The sequence below is a fragment of the Chrysochloris asiatica genome, unplaced genomic scaffold (genome assembly GCF_000296735.1).
Source record: "Chrysochloris asiatica unplaced genomic scaffold, ChrAsi1.0 scaffold00162, whole genome shotgun sequence".
Taxonomy (NCBI): domain Eukaryota; kingdom Metazoa; phylum Chordata; class Mammalia; order Afrosoricida; family Chrysochloridae; genus Chrysochloris; species Chrysochloris asiatica.
The window spans coordinates 6,937,892-6,963,997 of NW_006408680.1; the positions used below are offsets into that span (position 1 = coordinate 6,937,892).

Consider the following 26,106-nt stretch of genomic DNA (forward strand, 5'->3'; position numbering starts at 1 on the left):
AGGACAGGTGAGCAGGTAGTGAGCGTCTAGGTACTGAGGAGGACAGGTGAGCAGGTAGTGAGTGTCTATGTAACTGAGAGAAGACAGGTGAGCAGGTTGTGAGCGTCTAGGTAACTGAGAGAGGACAGGTGAGCAGGTAGTGACTGTCTAGATGACTGAGGACAGGTGAGCAGGTAGTGACTGTCTAGGTGACTGAGGAGGACAGGTGAGCAGGTAGTGAGTGTCTAGGTGACTGAGGAGGACAGGTGAGCAGGTAGTGAGTGTCTAGGTGACTGAGGAGGAGTTGACCGGGTCTGGGAGACGCTCCTTGACCTGGTCCAGAAGCTCTCTGGAGTGTACTGCACTAACCACGTGGCCATGTCTGTGCACAGACGGTGGTGATCTCTGAGGTAGCTGTGGTCATGGCTCTATGGGGACCACTGTGTGTAGTGTAGTCTCTCTGAGTTATGGTGAGTCTTGTGCTGACTTCCTGTCCCATGGGATGAGTTTTAGGTCAAAGGTTGATGAACACATCTGGGTGTGAGTAGGACAGATGATTTTTTAGGGGCTCCCATACCTCCTCCGTCACTTCTCCCCCATGGCAGACCTTCCTCTTCAGGGAGAGAAATGATTCCCTCAGTCCATAGAAGCACAAGTGGTGGCCAAGCTCGTGTCCCTCGCTGCCCTCCGAGCCCCATTCAGGGATGGGATACATCGTCTCAGTGGTGGTTCCACCCATGTTCCTGGGAAGACACAGCCTTAGAGCTTGCCCTTGGAGACACCCCTCCTCAGGCCTGGGGCGGGCTCTGAGGAAGGTTTTCTGCAGGTCTGCTCTGTGGTGTGGTGGGCACTAGCTGGACTGACACCCGAGTCAGGTTTCAGGAGCTTCTGCCTCTGTAGTTGAGCTGACAGCTGCCATCGTTGTGACGTGTGGCAGGGCGGCCTGGCAGACCACCTTCTAGGAGATGAGGAAGGGGCGGAGCAAAGGCGCTCAAAGTGAAGCTGCTGAGTGTTCCTTATTTGGACATTCTGTGTCCAATTTGTGCAGTTCCATGACGTGGACGTGGGCCATGCGATATCATTCCTCGGGTCTTGGCTTGTTCCTGTCACCTAGACCGTGATCACCTGTCTCCTCTCCTCACAGATGGCTCTGACTCCAGGGACAAACCAAAGCTTTACCGTCTGCAGCTGAGTGTCACTGAGGTGGGGACGGACAAGTTCCATGACAACTCCATCCAGGTGAGCTCTCCTTTGGGGGATAGCACCTGGGCCAGCGCCTGCAGGGGAGAGGGCTGGCTGGAGGAAGGGAAGGCCAAGGGACAGACCACCTACTCAATCCAGGTCGCTTGTCTAGTCTGGGCCCACCTGTCTCTGCTGTGGGGTGAAGACGATGGTGTGCAGGCATCCACACCTCACTCTCCGGCGACTGTGGTGTCATCAGAGGCCTTCAAAATGTTATGGGTTAATGTCAGCTGAGTGAGTCTGCAGTCTGCACTCCTGCTGCTGAAAGAGATACGCCTTCAGTCAAACCACAGGAGCCGAAAACTAAAATGCCTCCTTAGCTTGATAGTGTTTGATGGATTTGATACGATTGGGGAAAGTGCACACGTGCATACATGGCACGCACACACAAAGCCATGGACACACCAGTGTTCAGTAGTATTGCGCTTCAAGGGCAAGTCAGTGTTTAAATTCTGTGGTCAATGTCAGGCACTTGGGGATGAGGCTGCTCTGATTTCTCCTCAGCTGTTTGGCCCGGGGATCCAGCCTCATCACTGTGACCTCACACACATGGACGGCGTTGTGACGGTGACACCAAGAAGCATGGATGCTGAGACATACGTGGAAGGCCAGCGCATCTCGGAGACCACCATGCTGCAGAGTGGCATGAAGGTTCAGTTCGGATCCCTGCACGTGTTCAAGTTTGTGGACCCCAGCCAGGATCAGTCTCTGGCCAAGAGGTCTGCAGATGGCAGCCTGATAGTCAGAGGGCCTCCTCACCACAAGCAGGGGTAAGTCCTGCTGTGTGCTCTCGGAGGAGGGGGCTTCCGGTTTCAGTTTGGGAAATCTCCCAGTGCAGCCTGTGCCTCTGGCTGCGGTTTTTCCCAGTGTGGACGCGTGTGGACATCTTGACTTGGGTTGGTGTCCGACGGAAGAGGGGACAGAAAGGCCTTCACTCATCATCTTCAAGGTGGAAGTTCTGGCTGCTTGTACAGCTCTTCTAGTTTTAGCTGCTACATCAGAACACTTTGATTCATTCTGAAGTGATCGTGTGGGACTAGGGTGTTTTTTATTGAGGTTCTTGATTTCCTTCTCTCTTCTCTCCCCCTTTCTTCTTCCCTACCCCCTCTCTTTCCCTCTTCCTATTAGTCTTCATGAAATGCATTGAGACCTGTTTCTTCTCGTCCCCACGTGCTCACATTGCCCTCGTGGAGTTGCTCATGGTGTTGACAGCACATCCGGCTGGTGGCTGTGGGAGGTGGCAAAGCACACACTGCCTTCCAGGGTTCTGAGGGGCCCAGAAAACTGCTTCTGTTCTTTTCTCCTCTTAGAGCACATACATGCACACACACTGCCGGCTCCGTCCCTGAATGCCTGTCATGGCTGAGCCAGCTCTTTGAACCGCTGTTGTCAAAGGCACACGTTGGGCCATTAGCCACAAAGTCTGCAGTTTGAGTCCACCAGCTGCTTCGTGGGAGAAAGGACTTTTCTGCCTTGGGAGATGTCCAGCTTCCTAAACTCTCTGCAGGCCAGGCTGCCCCAGTCCTCCCCTGATTGGGCAGCAGCAGCCCAGGGAGTGTGAGGGGTGCAGAGTGCTTTGGCTCCACCTTGTGCCTCATCTAGGTATTGCAGTGTGAGTCTCTTCCAGGAAAAGGACAGGAGGGAGTAAGATCAGCCCCTTCAGGAGTGGCTGCTCTCTGTCCAGTGGCCGAGTCTGCTCTGCGAGCTGGGCCCTGGCGTGGAGAAGGGACCTCAGCTGCTCTCCATCACACTGCTTTCACGTTACTACCAGATATCCACCCTGGCCTGAGGCCTTCTCGCAGGAACCCCTGCAGCCAAGTAGATGGGAGAGCTGCTGCGTGTGCTGGCTCCACTGTTGGCCTCTGTGAACAAGGCTTCCATCTTAGCAACTGAATGTTCAGGTCTGCCCCCAGGCCAGGCCACCTTTTCTCTTGACCCACTACTTACCCACGCAGCACGTTTCAGCGAGGACCGCACGTACCCCTGCCTTCCTCTTCTCAGAACCTGTACCTCTGAGCATCCCCGCCCTCCATCATGGGTAGTACGTCCTGTGAGTACCAGGGTAAACTTGGTATTCTAGGACGGTAGTTATAAGTGGAATCAAGACCTGGTCGTTTACATTCCTGTACGGTCTTTGAGAGGAGGTCCCGACCGCTGCGGTGCACCTATGACTCTGACTGGTGACAGAGAAAGGTTGGCTCAGCCTTGGCTGTGTGGTGGACGTAAAGCTGAAGGGCTTCTCCACTTAGACCCGCGCCCACCCGCAGGGCATCTCCTGGTGTGGTGAGGATCTTGCTGACAGTTGTTAGGCTCACCAGGCTCCCAGTCATTGGGTTTGAGCCCATCGCTGATGCCACAATGCTCGTCTGTCTCAGGAGCAGGCTCTGCCTCTTTATTGCTGGCCCTCTACAGATGATGTGACTCCTGGTGTGGTGCTGTGGACTGCTGTGGTTCAAACCCACCAGCCGCTCCTTGGAAGCCCTGTACGGGGTGGCTGGGAGTCGGAACTGACTCGAAGCCATTTCACTCCAGATAATGAGTAATTTTGTGATGTGTTATGCAAAATGTCCTGAAATATGAACATTTCTCATATAGTAGAAATGTTTGCTCTCTCAAATGGCATTATTTTAAAGACTATTATAAGATGATTTTATTGTCTCTATGTTGATTGTTGTTGTTATTGTTGAGTGCTGTCGAGTCAGTTCCGACCCATGGAGACCCTGTGTAGAGTTTCCAAGGAGTGGCTGGTGATCTTGAACCACTGGCCTTGCAGTTCAAAACCAATTTTGCAGTCTAGCACATGATTCCACAGTGCCACAGAATTTGTCCTTTACTTTTCTAATCTAAAGTTATTTTGAACTTTCAGGTTTTTATTGTGAATTGAGTGAAGGTTTACAGAGCAGACCATCAGTTATATATATTCAGTAAATCCTATACTTTGCTTCATTACGTGGTTGCAGTCCCTTCCATGACCCACAGTTAGCAGTATTTACCTCTATCCAGTTTAACTCTTGCATTCCTCCCTGTCTCCCATTACCTTCATCTTGCCTCTGCTGCTAACCTCCTTCTTGTTGTATATTGCCTGCCCTGTCAACCAGTGAATAATCCCTGCCCCCCCGTAGCCATGACAGATTGTTTATTTTATCAAGAAACCCTTTTTTTACAATACTGGTCTCATACATTATTTGTCCTTTTGTGACTGACTAATTTCACTTAGTTTAATGCCCTTCTTTCAGCCATGCTGAGAGGTGTTAAAACACATTGATCATTATTCTTCAACGTTTTGTAGTATTTCATTATTGTATGTACCAAAGTTTGTTTAAACATTCTTCTGTTGGTGGGCACGTAGACTGGCTCCAGTTTTCTGCTCTGTGTCTTGTAGACAGCTTATTGAAGAATCCTGTTTTCTTCCCATTTTGCTCTCTAGGTCTCTTGTTGACTGGTACATTTAATTCATTTACATTCAGTGTAATTATCAATAGGTATCAAGTGATTACTGTCGTGTGTGTGTGTGTGTGTGTGTGTGTGTGTGTGCGCGCGCGCGCACGTGTGCTGCTGGATTCTTTGTTCCATATAATTTTCTATGTTGAGTTCATTTTATTTGTGGGTTTTATTTTGTTTTCATTTCTGCTGTAATAATGTTTACTAAATCTTTGTTTTTCTTTTCAAAATTTTCATGCGCAGGTATATTATTTTTCTCTGAGGTTACCCTGTAATTTAATTTTTTTCTCTGCTTAAAAGTCTGTTTTATTTTGAAATCTACTTGATTTCCTTGCCATTTGGAAGTTCTGTGTCTGCACTGTTCCCTCTTTATGCTTTGTAGTTGACTTCATTATGCATTTGTTACTGCTGGTTCTTTATTTTCAGTTTTGTAGGTTTGTTTTACATTAAATACTGCTACACCTGGATTGAGTTCTGGGTGGTATTGTCATGTATGGTAATCTCAGCTTGTTGTCTGCTGTGGTTGTGTCTCCCACCATTTACCATTTTTTGTGAAGTTAGTCTGGCCATTACAAATTCCTTCAATTTCTGTTTATCAGGAAATATCCTAATTTCATCATCATATTTGAGGGATAGTTTTGCTGGATGTGTGATTCCTGGTTGACAATTTTTTTCTTTCAGAGTTTGTCTGTATCATTCCTTTGTCTTCTTGCCTACATGGTTTCTGCTGAGAAATCAAGCTTAGTTTCATTGGTTCTCCTTTGTAGGTAACTTTTCATTTTTCCTGAACTGCTCTCAGGATTCTTTCCTTGTCATCGATAGCTCCTGCTTGGGGCTCACTCCTCTTCTTGTATACCGTCTTCTTGGGGTTCGTGATGGAAGGGAAGTCTCCTTTGATGTGTGTTCACCCTCTTTCTCGGTGCTTTTTAGTGTCTCTTCCTGTTCTGGAACTTCTATCTAAGTTGTTCCTCTTCATGGTGTCCCATAAACTCTTAGGTTTTCTTTGGATTTTTTTTCATTGTTTTTTCTACAAAAATGGTCAGATTGCCTGTAAAAGAGGAAGGGCACTATGACCTTGTGCCCATGAATACAATAATAAGCTACCTAGTCTATACCCTCCTACTTCTTGGGCAAACACTGGATCCTTGCTGTTTCTGTCAATTGTTTTTCAAAAGCGGGTCCTGTGAGTCGTGCGTGCACACCTGCCCCAGAATGCATGAGGTTGCAGTGAGGTCACTACTCTGAAAGTTCATGTGCCACAAGTAAAGCAACATTATAAGTGTTTGAATGTTGGGATATTTAGCCAATGATTCCTTTGTCTTATTAAGAAGAGACTATATGTCTTGTCATTTGAAAATTATTAATTCTTTGTGTTTCTTCTTTTACCCAAATAGGATCGTTCAAGAGACCACTTTTGATTTGGAAGGAGATGTTCATAGTGGAACAGCGTTGCCAACAAGCAAGGTAGCTGAGTGTATGTCGTGGGTAGAACTGTGTGCTGACTATTCTGGGATACCAGGGAGCCTTCTGCTTCTCTAGCTGCCCAGTTCTCTGTCAAAGCAGACTTCAGCATGGAGGCAAAATGAGGACTGTGGCCCTGTGTTCTGCATCGAGTCTTCTCCCAGTTTCCTTACTCATTGTCCAACTTTCACATGCACATGAGGTGACTGCCACCATTAGGCTGTCAGTGTGTTGTGCTGCGGTGGTTTGTGTGTTGCTGTGATGCTACACGCCATGTCACTGGTATTTTAAATAGCAGCAGGGTCACCCATGGTGGCCACATTTCAGTGGAGCTTGCAGAATCAGTCTAGAAAGAAGGAGAGATGGGCCACTTCTGAATGGTTAGCCACTCACACCTCATGAATAGCAGCAGACATTGGTAGGTGTCATGGCAGATAGCTCTGTAGGTTAGGAGGTACTCAAAGTATGACTGGGGAAGAGCCGCCTCCTCAAAATACAGTTGACCGTGATGGCACATACAAAGTAATGCTTTGGGGATGTTCATTTAGTGATAGGGCACAACTCAAAATGAGAAACAGCTGTACTCATCCATTAACAATTAGAATATGTAACATATGAAGTAAATAACTAGGAAAATTGGAAATTGCCAAATAAAACAGAACGCATGAGGATCAGTATCCTAGGCATTAGTGAGCTGAAATGGACTGGGATTGATCATTTTGATTTAGGTATTTGTATGCTTTACTGTGCTGGGAATGACAGATTCAAGAAGAGTATCGTAGCATTCATCATCAGAAAGAACATTTCAAGATTTTTTCTTTGACGTACAGTTCTGTCTGGTAGGACAATGGCTCTAGTCCTACAAGGAAGACTAGTTAGTACTACTACTATTCAAATACGCACCAACCACTAACGCCAGTGATAATGAAATTGAAGAACTCTACCAACTTCTTCAGCCTGAAATTGATCAAACAATCATCATATGACTTGATGACAGAAATAATGCTGGAGATCACATAATAGAATTTTGCAAGACCAGTGATTTATTCATTTCAAATACATGTTTTAAACAACATAAAAGATGATTATACACTTGGACCTAACCAGATAGAATACACAGAAATCAGATTTACTATATTTGTGGGAAGAAATGGTAGAAAAGCTCCACACCATCAGCCAAACAAGGGTGAGGGGCTGACTGGAGCAGGTCATCAGTGGCTCATAGGGAAATTCAGGCTAAAGCTGAAGGAAATGAACACAAGTCCATGAGTGCCAGAATATAGCCTTGACAGTATCCCACCTGAATTTTAGAGAATATCTAAAGAACAGATTTGGAACATTAGGCCCCAGTGATCAAAAACCAGAAGAACTGTGGGATGACATCAAGAACATTATACAGGAAGAAAGCAAAAGGTCACTAAAAAGACAGGAAAAAAAAGGAAAGACTCTGAAACTTGATCCCCAGCGTAGAGATGCTAAGGCAAATAGAAGAAATGAAAAGCTGAACACAGGATTATGAAGGGCAGCTAGAGAAGGCAGAGTCAGGTATTACAATGAGACGTCCAAAATCCTGAAATTAAAAACCAAAAAGGGGAGAACACATTCCACATTTCTCAAACTGGAAGAACTGAAGAAAAAAAATTCAAGCCTTGACTTGCAATATTAAGTGGTTCTATGGACAGAATGATACAGAAAGAAGATGGAAGGAATATACATAGTCACTGACCATAAGAAATGGACGATGGACAATCATTTCAAAAGGTCTCATATGATACTGAAAGAAGAAGTCCAACCTGAAATGAAGGCCTTGGTGAAAAACTAGGTTTCAGGAATTGATGGAATGAATTGAGAGCTTCCAACAAACTGATGCAGGAGTAGGGGCACTCATTCATCTGTGTCAAGAAATTTGCAAGCTAGATACCTGGCCAGCAGATTGGAAGAGATCCATATTTGTGCCCATTCCAAAGAGAAGTGACCCATTGGAATGTGGAAATCATCAGACAATATCAGTAATATCACACACAAGTAAAATTTTGCTGAAAATTGAATAATGGCTGCAATAGTACATCTACAGAGAGCTGCCAGAAATTCAAGCTGGATTTAGAAGAGGATGTGCAACAAGAAATATTGCTGATGTCGCGTGGATCTTGGCTGAAAGTTAAGAAGATCAGAAAGACGTTTACTTGTGCTTTTTGACTGCACAAAGGCTTTCAGTTGTGTGGATCATGACAAACTGCGGCCAACAGTGAGAGGAATGGGTATTGTGGAACGTTTAATTGTGCCGATGTGGATTCTTTGTCTAGACCAAGAGGCACAAGACCAAAGGAGGGAGCACTGACTAGTTTAAAATCAGTAGGCATGTGCCTGGGATGCACTCTTTCACCACCCTTATTCTTTCTATGGCCTCAGAAAACAATCCGAGAAGCTGGGTTCTCTGAAGAGTAGCATGACGTCAGGATTGGAGGAAGACTCATTAATAACCTGTGATATGCAGATGATACAACCTTGCTTGCTGAAGGCGAAGAGAACGTAAAATACTTACTGATGAAGATCAAAGACCACAGCCTTCAGTATAGATTGCACCTCAGTGTAAAGAAAAATCCTCACCACTGGACTAGTAGATAGCATCATGACAAATGGAGAAAAGATTTAGGTTGTCTAATACAACTCATGGAAGCAGCAGTTAAAATATCAAACAACTTGTCATTAAGTAAATCTGCTGCAGATGACCTTTTTAAAGTGTTCAAGAGCAAAGATACCAGTTTGAGGAATAGCACTGTGGGTTAATGCACCAGACTGCAAAGCTGTTTGAACTGCGAGGTTGGCGGTTCAAGCTCACCAGTCGCTCTTCAGAAACCAACTCGACGGCACTTAACAACAACCTGACCCAAGCCATGGTATTTTCAGGAGCCACGTATGCATTTGACAGTTGGACATTGAATAAGGAAAACCACAGAAGATGCATTTGAATTATTGTGTAAAAAAAGGATATTGAAAGTACCATGGACTTCCAGAAGAACAGACAAAAATCTGTTTTTGCAAAGTGCAGCCAGAAGTCCCGAAGAAGCAATAACCTCGGGCATGTTCTCAGGAGGGATCGGTCCATGGAGCAGGACTTCAAGTGTGGGCAAGTGGAGGGTCAGTGAAAAAGAGGAAGACCCCAAAAGAGACGGATTAGCATGTGGCAGCAGCAGTGGGCTCAAACATAACATCAGTTGTGAGGATGGCGCAGAATTCGACAGGGCTGTGTTCTGTTGTGCACAGGTTCGCTATGAGTCAGAACTGACTCCATGGCACCTAACAACAAAAATGACAACAGGACACGGTGATTGAAAAGACTTTAGCTCGGATCAGGTGCACCTTAGTCTTCAAAGCAACAGCTTTGTTTTTTTAAAATTCATTTTAGGTATCTTTTGCCCTAGATTTGCCCAGTGCAATACACCATTTGATTTCTTGATTTTTGCTTTCATGAGTGTTGATTTTGGCTTTAAATAAATTGAAATCCTTGACAACGTCAGTCTCTTCTCTGTTCCTTGTATGTTAATGGTCCATTCTCATGTGGAGAGTCATTTTACTCTTCCTCCCTCTCTCTCTCTCTCTCTTTCTCTTTCTTTTCAAGTTTTTATTGTGAATTGAGGGAAAATTTACAGGGCAGATCATTAACAAATCATTTACTTTGTTTCATTACAATGATTATAATCCCCTCCCTGTACCATCAGTTAACAGCATTTCTCTCTATTCATTTTAGCTGTTTTGTTGTTGATTTTTAAATGCTCAGGCATTTTAAATAATTTACACCACCAAAGGGCACGTTCTGCAGGCCTGCCTAGCTGCCAGCTCGCAGTCCCTCTAATTCCATGAATCTAGAGTCCTCAGCTGCTCCCTCTCCTCTCTCCATGTCCCCATCTCTGCCTCCATCTCTGGTGTCACTGCTTCTCTGGATAAGGTCCCGCATTCTGCTTGTGCTCTTCTCCCTGGATGGGCCTAGGATCCTCTGTTTCTGGACTGTAAGATTAACTGCTCTTCCATTTTTGTTACAAAACTTCTACCTTTACAGTTGTGACAGTTGCAATTAGTCATGATAACAATTACTCACTATTGAATCACAAGAATTTTGCCCCCATCTCTTTTCACCAGACCCATCTAGACAAGATGAAGATTATTCAGTGGGGACTCTATCTTTCCCCAACCGCTCTTAAACTAAACTCCCTCTTGAAAACTTGTAAGCCAGTCACTTCGTGCTTTCATTACCCCCTCATTTTAGGTAGCCAATGTTTCTTAAGTGGCCCGTCCGTCTTTACCCTGTATACAGAGGGAATAGCACTGATAGTCTTGATGTGAAGACTCCTTCCCTCTCTGTTGGTATTTTGAGCTACTATATCCGTAAGTATAGTTCACGTTCATCAAATTGTATCAAGTTACCCTTGTTTCCTTTATCAAAAATTGTTTTATTTTATCTTCTTCTAGTCAAATTCTGATTACCAAGCCATTGATGCTAGGTCAGATGGGTACTATCTGCAAGTTTGGGTGTTCTTGTGCATTTATCTCCCCTCACTTCATATCAGCTGGATGCTTCACTCTCAGCTCTAACCCTCTGTGGCTATGTCCTTGTCCATGGGTTCAGGTGTCCCAGGTCTCACCACACTTTGGACCAAACAACCCTTCCTCTTCTCTCTCTCATCTCTAGGTCTATTGGACGTGGTTGAACTCAGCCCATTTCTTCATTGCTGCCATTCCCCCTCTTCCACTCACCAGTAGACCAATGTGGTCGCCATCAAGCTTAGATGCCTGCTCATGTGTTCCCTTTGAGTTTCAGTCTTAGAGGGGGGTTTGTCCTGAAGGAACTTGATTGCTTGTCTTGATGGCTTCCCAGCGAACAATTTACTTATTCTTGTAGTAGCCAATCATACTACCATTTTTGTTTTGGGTTTTTCCTGTTGATCATTCTTTGAAGATGTATCTTCTGTCACTCTGGCTATTCTAGGCTGGTCTGCTTGTCCTGTATAGTGGGAATGTCCCACCTCAGAAGGTTCTGGATGGGGCTCAGGATTCCACCTAAGGTCCTATACACTGCAAAGGCTCTGCAAGAGGCCTATTTCATTGGGCAAGTTGTAGAAGCCCTTTTAGGTATTCCAATAAGTTATAGGCTGAACATGGGCTTACAAGCTTTCTGTAATCACGTTTCCCAACATTCCTTTCTATCCCACTCAAGTGTCTGTTTTACAATAGTAGGCAAAGGAAACCAGTGTTCATAAGACGGTCCAGCATCTTAACATTATTTCCCCTCTTCAGGCTGTGCCTTGATCCCTGTATCACCGAGCCCTGTTTTTCCAAGGTGGAGCATGCATCACTGCTTGCCTCGGTCCCATTTAGCCCTTGCAGATCTCACTCTGTGTTCCCCTGTCTATCTTGTTTTTCCCTCCCCAATACCCAAACTATGATGTGTCTGCCCCCTACACTGTGCTCTACCATCCTACCATCGCCTCCCTCCACCTCCCCTAAACCCCCCCGCCCCACCCCACTGGTAACCACTGAAGAATGTTTTTCCCTTTTTGTGTGGGGGTCTGGTCTGCAGAGTCATTTTTATTTTGTCTTTTACTGTCTATCCCCGGTGGAGGCAGAGCCCTTCTCTTAGCGGATCACTGCTGCACTCTTCTGGGCTTCCTGGATGGCAGTCTGTCAGCCTTGTTGGTGGCTCTGTGGTCGCTGTACATTGGACTTCCTGGTTGCTGATTTGCAAGGCTCCTGCCCAGTTCACCTCATTCACTGCATCAAGCAGGTGGCAGGCTCGGCCCCGGTCCTCCTGTGTCATCTGCTGCCCAGGACCCTTTGTGCCGTCTTGTGAACACTATTTTCCCAATCTTGTTCAGTGCACATCTTCTCTCGTTTCTCGTTCACATTTGATCCGGAGTCCTGTTGGGTGAACGACCCGTGGCCCGCCCCGACTGTCAGAGCCAGCATTTTGTTTCTCCTCTGATCTTTCTCATTGCAGCTCGCTGACTGTGGGTGCCCAGCTCATTGCTTGCCCTCCTGTACTTCACTGCTGACATTCCGGGCGTGGGTCCAGATTGCAGATTGGGGCCCTCCTCTGTGTGTGCGTCTTCCCTGACCTCTCCTCAGAAACTTGTCGAGTCCACCTGGAAGGCTGTTCCTTGTGTCCCATTGAGCAGAGCTGAGGCACAGAGCTCTTTCCTTGAGCACATTTCTTCTTCACTGGTCCTTCCTCATATCTCAGAAGGTCTCCCCGTGCACAGTGTTGCTCTGCCAGCAAGCTGGTAAGCGTAGTCTGTGACCCGTAGTCTGTGACCCGTCCCCCCAGAGGCGAGCACACTCTGCCAGCTTCAGCTCTGGAGCCGCTGGCGTGTGTCTGCTGCTGGAGTGACAGTTTCGCAGCCCAGGAGCCCTGCAACTTCCTGCTTAGCATCTCTGCTCTGCTTATCTCTGCCCTCCATCCTTCCAGCAGCGAACTTGTAAAGTGCTTGTTAGCCTCTTGCCCCCAGTGAGAACAGAAGCTTTGTCCAGGCTCTGGTTGTGTTGTGTGTGTGTGAAGAGAGAGCACGGTTTAACATTACAGTGGCCCTAGTCTGTGAACAAGGGCTTTGGGCACCACTGCATGGATTCTGGTCTGGGTTTGTGTGCGTCCCCGATGGGGAGCTCATGCTGTTCTCCTCCCCCAGAGCACCTCCAGGCTGGATTGCAGCCGAGGCCCCTCTGCCTCCAGCACAGCCGAGCGCGGCACGGTGAAGCCCATGGTCAGGGTGGAGCAGCAGCCAGATTACCACCGGCAGGAGAGCAGGTAAGAGCACCACCCTCACTGCGGGGAGATCACAGGGCTGCACCCCTCCTTCTTGGCCCCAGTGTGACTGGCAGTGGCTCTGGGTAGCTTCTGGGATGGAATGTTTGAGGCGCTGCTCCTCCTCACGTGTGTGAAGACCCCCTAACGCAGGGGCCTAAGTGGCCGGCCGGCCGGTCCCACTGTTGATGCGGCTCTGTGCCCACGTGTGGGGAGAGGGTGCTTTCTGCTTGCCTGCTCCTAACCACCGCTTGGTGTTCCTGTGAATTATAAATGTGTGGTCTCGGAAATCTAAGCCCTGATATTAGTCAAGGAAAGCCGCCTTCTGAATTGATGGGCGTGTGATATGTTGTTTGTTTCAGTGAGAATTAGAACTAATTAATATTAGCAGATTTGTTAAAACTAAAAGACCATTGATTAAGTTTATTGAGGCTTATTTTGTGGGATATGGATTTGTAACTATTTATCTGCAACCTAGCTGTTGAAATGACAGTTTGAGACAACAGAGCACCAAAACCCTAGATTGTCTTAAACACGCACTGATAATTCATAGCTGATAATAACTTTAAAGCAAATAATTTGAAGAAAATTTTTTTTTCACGGCATATAAGAACCACAATGATGAGATGTCTCCTCTCCCATTTCCCTTTGCGCCTTTTGATGTACAGAAAGTGGAACCGCGGGGGCTGTTGGGAAAGAACGATTTGAATTAGTCTTTTGATTAGTCAGCCTGTAAGTGTCCTACACCTATAGTCACTGTGGGCTGGCCTTCTTCCTGCTTGAGGAAAAGCCTCTCATTATGTGAGCAGACAGACTGTAGGCAGTGCAGGTACCTCACAGCCGTCTGAGATGAGTAGATGCTGCTGCCTCTGGAAAATCGTCGCCCTGAATCCCTCAGATGTTCTGATATCTGTTGGCTCTTCATCTCACAGACACGGAGGCGTGTCAGGACAGATAGGGCTTCCGTGTGGCCAGGGTCCATGGTGAATTCCATAGATGTTGTCATGCGGGGTCAGCCACTTCCGTCTCCCCAGCGAATTGTCCATTTGGTGTTCTTACCTTTTAAAAGACTCATGTTTGGAGAATGCTTCTGGATCATCCCTGTTACATCTCAACTCTATGCGCTTGACTGTCCTTTAGCGGAGAACTGTTACAGACACAATACGTCTCATAGTAGTCAGAACAGTAATTAGAAGGCTCAGGTTTCAGTTGCACGTCTAAGTGAAAGGGTAATTATACCAAGCCTATGGGTAAAGCCTGTGGAGATGAGGAGGTGCCACCTGCATTTCTGCATGTATCTTACACAGTTCTGAAGTCGGTGCTTGTTGGTAGCCGTCACAGTGTCCTGACTGTGGCGTCGACACCAGTTCAGAACCATCCTGTCCGGGATAACCCTGGTGGACATGTATCTGGATCTGTTTAGCTACTGAGACAAGTTTTACCAAACATGGTTACCTACTGAAGAGCCCTTTTGTAGAAATGGGACTATCCCTAACAGTTCAAATGATTCCCTTCTAGATGTCTGGTCATCTGTAAACACTGGTAAAATGCTAGTTCTTAGATGGTCCACAGTCAAGTCTTTATGTGGATGTTTTGAAAGTTCTGTATCTTGGGGGTGCTGGGCTAAGGGCGGGAAAGTGCTGATGGGACCCAGCCGGCTGAGCAGTATGAGAGGAGCATCTGTCCCAGTGGGCGCTGCCACTTCATCCACGGTCCGGGCACAGCTGAGTGAACTCAGCCAGCGGGGCTGCGCGGCGTCCCTGGAGAAGATCCAGTTAGCTCGCAGGAGGATCCTGCTCTTTTGTGCTCAGTTTCTCGCTGCCCCCTGAGCCAGAGCCCTAACAGGTGCCTATCAGCCTGGGCTTGGCAGCGTCCCAGAGCCTTGGTCAGGTGCAGCCTCGGGTGTCTGTCCCACTCTGCAGGCTTCTGTACGTGGCTATCATGGGAGCGCTTTCTGGGGCAGCTCGCACATGAAGACCAGGTAGAGTGCTGGGCCCTACTGGACATTGGGACAGAGAGCTCTAGAAATCGTACAAGCTGCTTCAGAAGCCTGCACAGCCTATGCTTGATCCTGTCCGGACGTGACCGGATTCTAACCCCTGGTCACTGCTTTCTTTTAGAAGCCAGGGTGCTCCTGGGCCTGAGTTGATGCTGCCTGCAAGCATTGAATTTCGGGAAAACTGTGAGTAATCTCAGAATCCACTGCTCACCTGTAATTCTGGGATCTGTGTGTTTCTGCATTGGGTTTTCATGGAGCCCTGGGATGGCACTGCAGGATAATGTGTTAGACCGCAAGGTCGGCTGTTCAAACCCACCAGCTGCTCCTCGGAAACCCTTTACAGGATCATTATGGGTCGGAACTGACTCAGCGGCACTTAACAGCAACAACAGTTTTTGTTTGTTTGTTTGAAATCTTTTCACAGCTGAAGATTCATTTTTGTCTGCCATCATAAATTATACTAACAGCTCCACGGTCCACTTTAAGTTGTCACCGACCTACGTACTCTATATGGCTTGTCGGTATGTATTGTCAAGCCAGTACAGACCTGATGTCAGCCCTGCCGAGAGAACCCACAAAGTCATAACCCTAGTTAACAAGATGGTCAGCATGATGGAAGGCGTGATCCAGGTGAGCCAGGCTCCTGCATGGGGCTGTGGGCAGGCGGACTTTGCTTCAGTTGCTACCTTCAACCTTTCTCCTGATTCTCTATCCAAACGTTCTTCCCCCTAAAGTAGGCTATTGTATAAAGAGTACAGCGGGAAAAGATAACTTTAAAATGTTGAAAGGAAATGTAAATGTTTCTCTGATTTGTTCCTACAAATAAAGCAAACGGAAGCTAAACCGTGTGACAACATATTAATCAGAGTCCTGAGAGAATGTGGGTACTGTTTAGGGGTTGGGAACAGTTCCAGTGGCCCTAATTGGAAGTGTAGGAGTTGTTTGGATTTAGGTGGGGCATGGGTAGTTATGAAGCATACCATGAGGTTGTCTGGTTTTAGATGGGACATGGGTAGTTATAATGGGAACTGTGGATTTGTCTGGTTTAGATGGGACATGGGTAGTTAATAATGGGTACTCTGAGGTTGTCTTGATTTAGATGAGACATGGGTAGTTATAATGGATACTGTGAGGTTGTCTTGATTTAGATGGGACATGGGTAGTTATAACGGGTAATGTGGAGTTGTCTGGTTTAGATGGGATGTGGGTAGTTATAATGGGAACTGTGGAGTTGTCTGGATTTAGATGGGACATGGGTGGTTACAGTAGACACTATGAAGCTGTCAGGTTTTCGATGGGGACATGGGTAGGTATAGTAGTTACCATGACACACTTCTGAACGTAGAATGCAGGTTCAGGTCCCATCAGCCACCTGTTTTGAAAATTAGCAACAAAAGTATCTTTCAAGTCCTTAAAAGTAAATTAGGTTTTCCAAAATTATCTGTCTGTTGCTTTTTAAAAACCAACTAAATTCTACTTATGTACCACTGAGTAACACGGTTAGATGTACCACTAAGGAACACGGTTAGATGTACCACTAAGGAACATGATTAGATGTACCACTAAGGAACACGGTTAGATGTACCACTGAGTAACACAGTTAGATGTACCACTGAGTAACACAGTTAGATGTACCACTGAGGAACACGGTTAGATGTATCACTAAGGAACACGGTTAGATGTATCACTGAGGAACACGGTTAGATGTATCACTGAGTAACACGGTTAGATGTACCACTGAGGAACACGGTTAGATGTATCACTAAGGAACACGGTTAGATGTACCACTAAGGAACACAGTTAGATGTACCACTAAGGAAAACAGCTAGGTGTACCACTAAGGAACACGGGTAGATGTATCACTAAGGAACACGGTTAGATGTACCACTAAGGAACACGGTTAGATGTATCACTGAGTAACACGGTTAGATGTACCACTAAGGAACACGGTTAGATGTATCACTAAGGAACACGGTTAGATGTACCACTAAGGAACACAGTTAGGTGTACCACTAAGGAACACGGGTAGATGTACCACTGAGTGACACGGTTAGATGTACTGGCAGCCAGCCAGTGTTCCTCCTGGCATTTGAGGCAAATTGAAATCTTGTAATTAATTCATAATTGTTTTAAAAAGCCAATATTTTTCTAGAAATATTTCTCTCACATTTGAGTTTTTCATGTAATTTGAGTTTCGTGGGTCATGAGTCTTTTCCTCAAATAAGGAAATGGATAACAGGAGAGTCATTTTATCTGGATGCTGTTTTGTTAACTCCCTCAACATCGTTTTATAAACAAATACGGGTTTCTTGTTCAGTTTCCATTCAGAGCCATTGTCTGTGTTCTGTTCTGTTTGGGTTTCTGATGTCTGCTTCACATCCCGAAGCACCTGCCATGACCTGGTTCTGGACAGCCTTCCCCTGACTGAACTGAGCACTGTGTAAATGACCACATAGTATTAGTGATCACAGGCTTCTCTGGGTTCTGGGGAAGAATCATGGGTGTGAACATTTTAAATCTTTCATTTGTAAAAACCTACTTTTATAAGCAAGAGACTTTATATAAGCAAGAGATTTAAAATCCATTGTAAAATTCTTAACTGTTTATTTTTGATCATTGCTACTGGTCTTTCTTGTCTCTTTCGTTTTTATGAATGAATCCCAGGAACGGGAAGAGAAGGCTCTTGTGCAGAGTTCTGCTAGGTAATTGCTCAGTGCATCCGCAGGCTTACACAAGTCCTTCTCTGCAAATCCTTTAAAGAGACCCATCTGTTCATGGTGTTTATTGTAACGTATAATCTGTGGACACTGACTATGTCAGTATTAAGAACACAAAACCAGTCCTTTATGCCATATCTTCGCAGAACTACGTTAGGGCCACAGGTGGAGTGAATTTGGGAATACTGTAACTAAATGTTGTACCTTCGTGTTGTACCTTCATGTTAGTGTTTTGATTTTTTTTGAATGGTCATGATTGTTTACACGTTTCTTTCTCTCGTTCTGCTTGGTTCCCCCTCGTCTGTTTTTCTCCAGGAAGTAGACCAGGTTGATCAGGTAGGACACACTGCTGGGCCCAGCCCGGGCTCTGTTGGCTTAGCTGAGTTTCTCGTGCCGCTTCCATGTCCCAGCGCAGCCCACAGCACCTGAGCTGCGCCATTTATAACCCTCATTCAGCCAGTGAGCCGTGCAGTACTAAACCCCTTGTCGACTGGGCAGCGTGTCAGCATTTCATAATCTCTGCTTACTGCACCTGAGCGTGGATCTGGAGTGGCAGCAGCTCTGTCCCCTCTCTCTGTTACTTCTCCTTGGTTCCTCCTCTCTGGATCTCATCTGAGGTTGCCTGGCCTGCACACGTGGTCGGGAGATGATACGACCCATCAGTACATGATACTGAGTTGCATGGTGTCTGAGCCAGTGACTGGAGGTGTCAGGGTGGTTGTGGGTGACAGTGGACACACAAGTGTGCGCTGCACAGATTACCAGATAACGCACGTCCACATTCGGGCTTGCTCAGTTGGTTGGCTCCAGTTCTCCACGGATGCCCTAAATTGTAGCTCATGCGATCCGCCACACCTGTGCTTGTGAACGCAGGGCTGGTGCAGTGATTCCTGACTCCCGGGTGCGGTGTGTGCGCCCAGATCCTGTGCACATATCTGGTATCTGTGAGAAGGCCCGTTTCGAGGCGGGAAGATCCTGGTCTGCTCTCAGCTGCTTCTCGAGAGCACTCCTGTGTGTGGGGCTGTGCTCGCCCAGGGCTGGCTCAGGGGCCTTTGTTCTGCCTGCAGAAACAGAAGAACATTGCCGGCGCTCTGGCCTTCTGGATGGCAAACGCATCGGAGCTGCTCAACTTCGTCAAGCAGGACCGAGACCTCAGCCGCATCACCCTGGACGCCCAAGATGTGTTAGCCCACCTGGTGCAGATGGCGTTTAAGTAAGAACAGAGTGTTTCCAATGGCACTGTTTTATAAGGATTTCCGTTTTATGAGTTTTAATTTTAAAGGTGGTAATTTTGTCCTGGTGTGGCACTGTGGGTTAATGCGCCAGACTGCAAAGCCATGTGAACTACAAAATCGGTGGTTCAAACTCACCAGCTGCTACTCGAAAAAGCTTATACAGGGTCGCTATGGGTCAGAACCAACTCGATGGCACTTCACAACAACAACAATTTTGACCTGGTGTGGCATTATGGGATAATGCACTGAACCATGGATTTCGTTGATTCAAATCCACTAGCCACTCCTTGGAAACCCTAAACCAGGTCGCTATGAGTCAGAAATGATTCCACAGCATATAACAACAGCAATTTTTCCCTGATGGCACAGTGGTTAAGCACGCAGGTGTTTACCTAGAGGTTGGCAATTTGAGTCCACCCGCCACCCCACGGGAGAAAGATGCGGCTTTCTGCTTCCATAATCTGACAGACTTGGAGACCCAATGGGCAGTCTGTGTCCTACACGATTGCTAGGGGACAGAATTGGCTAGATGGCAGTGACTTAAATTCAAGATGAAACATATGTAAAATATTGCCTTTTAACATGGAATTCAATGAGCTATACTTCAAAAATTCAATAAGTAAAACAATTACAGTAAAACCTGCAGAAGCTGGCACCTGTGGTGGTAAGTGCCATCGAGTCGGTTCCCACTCACAGTGGTCCTGTCCTGTATAGGGTGTCCAAGGAGCAGCTGGTGCTCTTAACCGCTGAGCTTGCAATTCAAACTGACCTTGCAGTGCAGTGCGTTAACCCACAGCGCCACACCAGGACTTGGTGGCGGCGTTTCTACTAATGGAGAGCTATAGATGGGCAATCAGGCTGCCCCAGGAGGCCAAGTTTGGGTTCTGATAGGAAAGTATGTCTGACGTTGCCTTGGTGATACTGTGTGGGACACAGAGCCCAGGTGGTGCTGTGGGCTGCTCACCATAGGGTCAGCAGTTCAACTCCACCAGCAGCTCCATGGGGGACGGAGGAGGCTTCAGCTCTCATGAAGATGTACAGTCAGAAACCATCTCATGTGGAGACTGCTCGGAGTCAGACTTGACTTGAGGGCAGTGCGGGTGTGTGAGTCTTGCTCTGTCTGGTACAGCAGCGGCATGTCGTGCTGAGAATGTTTGGCTTGATGATGAGTTTGCTTGTTTTTAAAGATCTTCCAACAGCCCTTGAGAAGAGAAGAAAGAAGACTTAATTAAAAAGGCCCTTGAGAACAAATCCCTGCTTCTTCCGATGGTTTGGCTCAAGCAGGACGGTGGGTGTCTTAGGTTGTGGGTTGTTAACATGGCTGCTTTCCTGTAGATACTTGGTGCATTGCCTTCAGTCAGAGCTCAGTAACTACATGTCAGCCTTTCTGGACGACCCCGAAGAGAACAATCTGCAGAGGCCCAAAATAGGTTAGGAGTTCCTCTCTCCCCTTTCCCGCCACCCCTTCCTTCCTCCTTCCCGTCAAGTCTCCTGGGCTGAACCTATGTGTTGAGGGTACAGCCTACGACCAAAACGGTTGTCGTGTGTGGCTGAGCTGGGTGTTGTTGCCCTCGCTCTTGTGATCGGACTTGACTGATGTTTCTGGACCTTCTCCCTGGCCGGGTCTCTGCAGATGACGTCCTGCACACACTCACGGGCGCCATGTCACTGCTGCGGCGCTGCCGGGTCAACGCTGCGCTGACCATCCAGCTCTTCTCGCAGCTCTTCCACTTCATCAACATGTGGCTCTTCAACAGACTGGTCACTGAGCCTGACTCCGGCCTCTGCTCCCACTACTGGGGGGCCATCATCCGCCAGCAGTTAGGGCACATTGAGGCATGGGCAGAGAAGCAGGGGTTGGAGCTGGCAGCAGATTGTCACCTCAGCAGGATCGTACAGGTGAGCATGCTGGGTCATGTCCCCACAGTGAGCGACTCTCATGTCCCCACAGTGAGCACGCTGGGCCAGGAACGAGAATCAGGGTGATGATGAGCTCTGCAGACGACAAGTTCTCAAGCTCAGGGGCTACACTCCACCCTCCACCCGCACGGCTTTGCCAATGCTGAGGCCACATCCTGGGTTATCAGACTAGAGAGTGGGGGAGGCCCCATCCTGGGTTATCAGACTAGAGAGTGGGGGAGGCCCCACGAAGGCAGCCCTCTGCAGCCTCAGCCGAGAGCACGGTTTTGTTCTGTTTGTAGTAGACTGTCTTGGATTTTTCTCCATTTCTTTGTAGAATTTGAGGGTAGGAGAGAGTCCTTGGCCTGCGTGGATTAAGTGAGCAGGTTTATAAAGATCACCATGGTGATGCTCTGCACAGCTGCCCACCACGGGGGATGTAACCACCGAGTCTGATCTCAACTGTCCAAGAGACTAAGGGCTTTAGGAACATAAAGCAACTGAGTCAGATATGACATGCTTAGGGTTTGGTTTCTTGTTTTAGTCAAATTAAGAGGCCATCTAAAAATCTCAGTAGACAAGCCTTTACTTCAATTTACTGTTTGTAGCTAATACAAACAGGGATTCTTCCTTAGCCCCTGCATTTCGGAGTGCAATAAGGAGAGAGACTTTAAACCCCTGACGCTTTCTTTCTGTGTGTCTTCTCAAGGCCACCACGCTGCTTACCATGGATAAGTACGCTCCTGATGACATTCCCAGTATAAACAGCACCTGCTTCAAGCTCAATTCCCTGCAACTGCAAGCCTTACTGCAGAACTACCACTGTGCGCCCGACGAGCCTTTTATCCCCACGGTAAGTGAGGCTCGCTGTGTTTCCACGCACTGCCCAGGGAAGTTCAGGGAACCAACTAGGAAAGCTTAGCTAATAAGTTAGCGGATGTATTATCATCTTCAGATATTTTTTTCTGTTGAATTGTGAGTTATATAGTTCAGACCAAAGGAGAAACGGAGTAATTCTTTACAGTCAGAATCAAAGGAGCCTTGATGACGCCGTGGTAAAGCAAAGGGGGTTGTTCCGGAGATCGGGCTCCTGGAATCACTGTGGAAGTAGGGGTCTGAAGTGACCAGAGTATTGCGTTCTAGAACCCAGATCCAGCCCTACAAGAGACACCCTGATGGCAGTAATCCACCAGAGACACCCTGATGTTTCCCCACCAGCGACACCCTGGTCTTCCCACATCAGAGATACCGCTACACTACTGCACCAGACACCCCGATCTTAATCACATCAGAGACATCCTGACATCACCCTACCAGAGACACCTCAATGTTAGCACATCAGAGATACCCTGACATTACCCCACCAGAGACACCCTGATATCACATCAGAGATACCTCAACATTACCTCTCCAGAGACACCCTGATATCAACACATCAGAGACACCCTGACATCACCCCAACAACAGTACCCCACCAGAGACACCCCAGTCTTACCACATCAGAGACACTCCATCATTACGCCACCAGAGACCCCTGACACTATCCCACCAGAGACTCCCCGATATCACATCAGAGACACTCTGACATTATCTCTCCAGAGACACGCTGATATCACCACATCAGAGACCCCTTGACATCACCCCAACAACAGCACCCCGTCAGAGACACCCTGATCTTACCACATCAGAGATGCCTCTATGGTAACCTAAGAACGCTGTGGTATTAACCCACCAGAGACCCCTCAGTTTTACCTCTCCAGAGAAACCCCAGTGTTGCCCGTGTCAAGATGCTACCAGAGTGGTGTCGAGTCATTATGCATGTGCTTATTAGCAGCACCTGCTTTGCCAGGCTAGCCTCAGCCACAGGTGTATAATGAGGAGACAGGACATTTCCTTCCTGAGCAAATCTGGGATATAAAAATTCTCATTAAGTTCCTGAGAGAATTTTGCAGGACCAATAACTTACTCATTGCAATTCCATTTTCAACAACATGAAAGGTGACTGTACACACAGACTTTGCCAAGTAGAATCCCCAGACGGGAGAGAAGCTCAGTATCATCAGCCAACACAGGGCTGGAGTATGACTGCAACAGACCATCCATTGCTAATATACAAGTTCAGCCTTATGCTAAGGGCAGTTCAATTCATGAGATCCAAAATATGACTGTGAATACATCCCACCTGAATTTAGAGACCGTCTCAAGACCAGAGTTGATGCATTAGATACTAAGGATCAAACACTAGAAGAATTAGGGGATGCCATCACAAACATCATATAAGAAGAAAACAAAAGACATTAAGAAGACCAAAGTGGATGTTAGAAAATACCCTAAAACTTCCTCTTGAGCGTAGAGATACTAAAGCAAATGGAAGAAGTGAGGAAGTAAAGGAGCTGAACAGAAAACTTCAGAGGGAAACTGGAGAAGACAAAGAGAAGTGTATTAATAAAATGTGCAAAGACCTGGAATTAGAAAACCACAAGGGAAGAACTGCTCGACATTTCTCAAGCTGAAAGAACGAAACAAAAAAATTCGAGCTAAAACGTGGCAATATTAAAGGATTTTATGTGAAAAAGAAATGGTTAATGGTCAACCATTTCAAGAGGTACCATGTGATCAAGAGCCAGTGATCCAAAAGGAAGAAGTCAGTGTCAAAGAAGCAGGCACTGGGAATAGGTGGAAAATAAATTGAAATCATTCAGCAAACTCATGCAGCACTGGAGGCACTAGGCTGTGCCAAGATATTTGAAAGACAACTATCTGCCAACTGATTGGACCATATCTGTATTTTTGCCCATTCCAAAGAGACGTGACCCACCAGAATGTGATAATCATCAATTGATATAGATATCCCATGCAAGTAAAGTTTTATTAAAGGTAATACAAAATGGCTGCAAGCATACATTGACAGAGAATGTCCAGAGGTTCAAGCTGGGTTCAGAAGAGAACGTGGAATGAGGGATATCATTGCTGACGTCAGATGGATCTTAGCTGAAAGCAGAGAATACCAGAAAGATATTTACCTGTGCTTTACTGACTACATAAAGGCTTCCGATTGTGTGGATCATGACAAGCTATGGGCAATATTGCAAACGAAGTATGAGTATTCTGGAACACTTGTTTGTGCTCATGAGGAACCTGGACATGGACCAAGAGGCAATTGTTCAAACAGAACAAGGGAACACTGAATGGTTTAAAATTAGGAAAATTTCACCATACTTACTCAGTCTGTGTGCTGAGCAAAAAAGCTGGATTATATAAAGACAAATCATGAGGATTGAAGGAAGACTCATTAACAACCTGTGATATGCAGATGATACAACTTTGCTGAAAGCAATGAGGACTTCAAATTCTGAGCTTGACCCAGGACCGGGCAGTGCTGCGTTCTGTTGCTATGAGTTGGTACCGACTCGATGGCACCTAACAATAACAACATGTGAAAAATAGTGAATGATGCAGAAAACATCAAAAGAAAATGGAAGGAATATGCATTTGCAAAAAACAAGTCTTCTGAATTAGATATAATATAAACTGAAATTGTTCAACAATCTGATGCTGCACTGGAGGCACTCACTCATCTATGCCAAGAAATCTGGAAGACCTGGCTAGCCGATTGGAAGAGATCTATATTTGTGCCTATTCCAGAGAGGTGACTCAGTGGAATGCGGAAGTCTTTGAACAATTGTCATATTACATGCAAGTAAAATTTTGCTGAAGGTAATTAATGGGGGCAACAGGTGCCAGAAATTCAGGCCAGATTCAGAAGAGAAGGTGGGACAAGGAATCATTGCTTGTGTCATATGGATCTTGGATAAAAGCAGAGAATACCAAACAGATGTTTCCTTATTCTTTATTGATTGTGCAGAGGCTTTCAACTGTGTGTATCCTGACAAATTGTGAAGAACAGGTATTCCAGAACATTTAATTATGCACGTGAGGAACCTGTACACAGACCAAAGAGACAGTCATGAGAACAGAACAAGGGAATACTGAATAGTTTAAAATCAAGAAAGCTGTGTGTCAGGGTTGTGTTCTTCCATCATACCTATTCAGTCTGTGTGCTGACCGAATAATTTGGGAAGTTGGATTTTATGAAGAAGAACATGGCATCAGGATTTGAGGAAGACTCATTAGCAACTTCTGATATGCAGGTGATACAACCTTACTTGCTGAAAGTGAAGAGGACTTAAAATACTGATGAAGATTAAAAGACTTAAGTATGAATTACACCTCAGTTTAAAGAAAACAAAAATCCTCACAATTGGACCAATAGATAATAACATGATAAATGGAGAAAAGATTGAAGTTGTCAAAGACCATTTTGTTTGGATCCTCAAGCAACATTCATTAAAGCAGAGTCAGAAAATTAAATGGTGTGTTGCATCAGGCAGATCTTCAAAAGTCCTCATTAAAGTGTTTTAGAACAAAGATAACCAGTTTAAGGTTATCTTTGTGTGCCAGATTTTCAGTTGCGTCATATGCTTGTGAAAGTTGGATAATTAATAAGGAAGACCATAGAAGAACTGATGTATTTGAATGATGGCTTTAGCTAAGTGCCATAGACTGCCAGAAGAACAAACAAATCTCTCTTGGAAGAAGTGTAGCCAGAATGCTCCTTTGTAGCTCAGAAAAGCAGACTCTATCTCTCATCTTCAGGACATTTACCAGTGATTTGTGCACATGAGCAAATCAGTCCCTGGAGAAAGGACATCATGCTTGGAAACCTGGAGGACCAACAGAAAAGAGGAAGACCCTCATCGAGATGGACTGGCACAGTGGCAGCCACAGCGGACTCAGACAAAACCATTGAGGAGGGCTTAGTGTAGAGAGTGGCTGAGTCCAAAGTCACTCCATGCCACTTAATAGGAACAACGTCTTTCCTTGAAAACGGACTGATCTCTAGTCCAAAGTTGAATGCCAACAGAGACATAAACCTAGTAGGAAAGATGGAAATAAACAATTGAATATAAATAGATCACGTTTGTTAATATAAAAAGTACTATAGCGTAGTGGGTATGAATCGGGCTGCAAACCTTAAGGTTCCTTAAGGTCAGCAGTTCGAAACTACCAGCTGTTCCATGGGAGAAAGATGAGGCTTTCTGCTCCCATTAAGATTTACAGCCTCGGAAACCCTGTACCAGGGTCGTTATGAGTCGGAACCGACTCCACGGCACATATCAACCACCACTACCACCACCATACTCAATTAAATAAACTAAACTAAGGAGCTCTGATAGCGTAGTGGGTATGAATCGGGCTGCGAACCACAAGGTCAGCAGTTCGAAACTACCAGCTGTTCTGTGGGAGAAAGATGAGGCTTTCTGCTCCTGTAAAGATTTA

At 46.2% G+C, this 26,106-nt stretch overlaps 1 protein-coding gene across 1 annotated transcript in view; it reads left to right on the forward strand.

Annotated features, from left to right (window-relative positions):
- MLLT4 (myeloid/lymphoid or mixed-lineage leukemia (trithorax homolog, Drosophila); translocated to, 4) overlaps positions 1-26,106 on the forward strand; it is a 128,236-nt gene that overhangs the window by 72,314 nt on the left and 29,816 nt on the right. The window contains exons 10-19 of the mRNA XM_006871183.1: positions 1,124-1,218; positions 1,726-1,991; positions 6,057-6,126; positions 12,801-12,919; positions 15,037-15,098; positions 15,340-15,545; positions 18,700-18,845; positions 20,203-20,297; positions 20,501-20,766; positions 21,476-21,619. Coding sequence (XP_006871245.1) covers positions 1,124-1,218; positions 1,726-1,991; positions 6,057-6,126; positions 12,801-12,919; positions 15,037-15,098; positions 15,340-15,545; positions 18,700-18,845; positions 20,203-20,297; positions 20,501-20,766; positions 21,476-21,619 — 1,469 coding nt within the window. The remainder of the gene's footprint in view (positions 1-1,123; positions 1,219-1,725; positions 1,992-6,056; positions 6,127-12,800; positions 12,920-15,036; positions 15,099-15,339; positions 15,546-18,699; positions 18,846-20,202; positions 20,298-20,500; positions 20,767-21,475; positions 21,620-26,106) is intronic.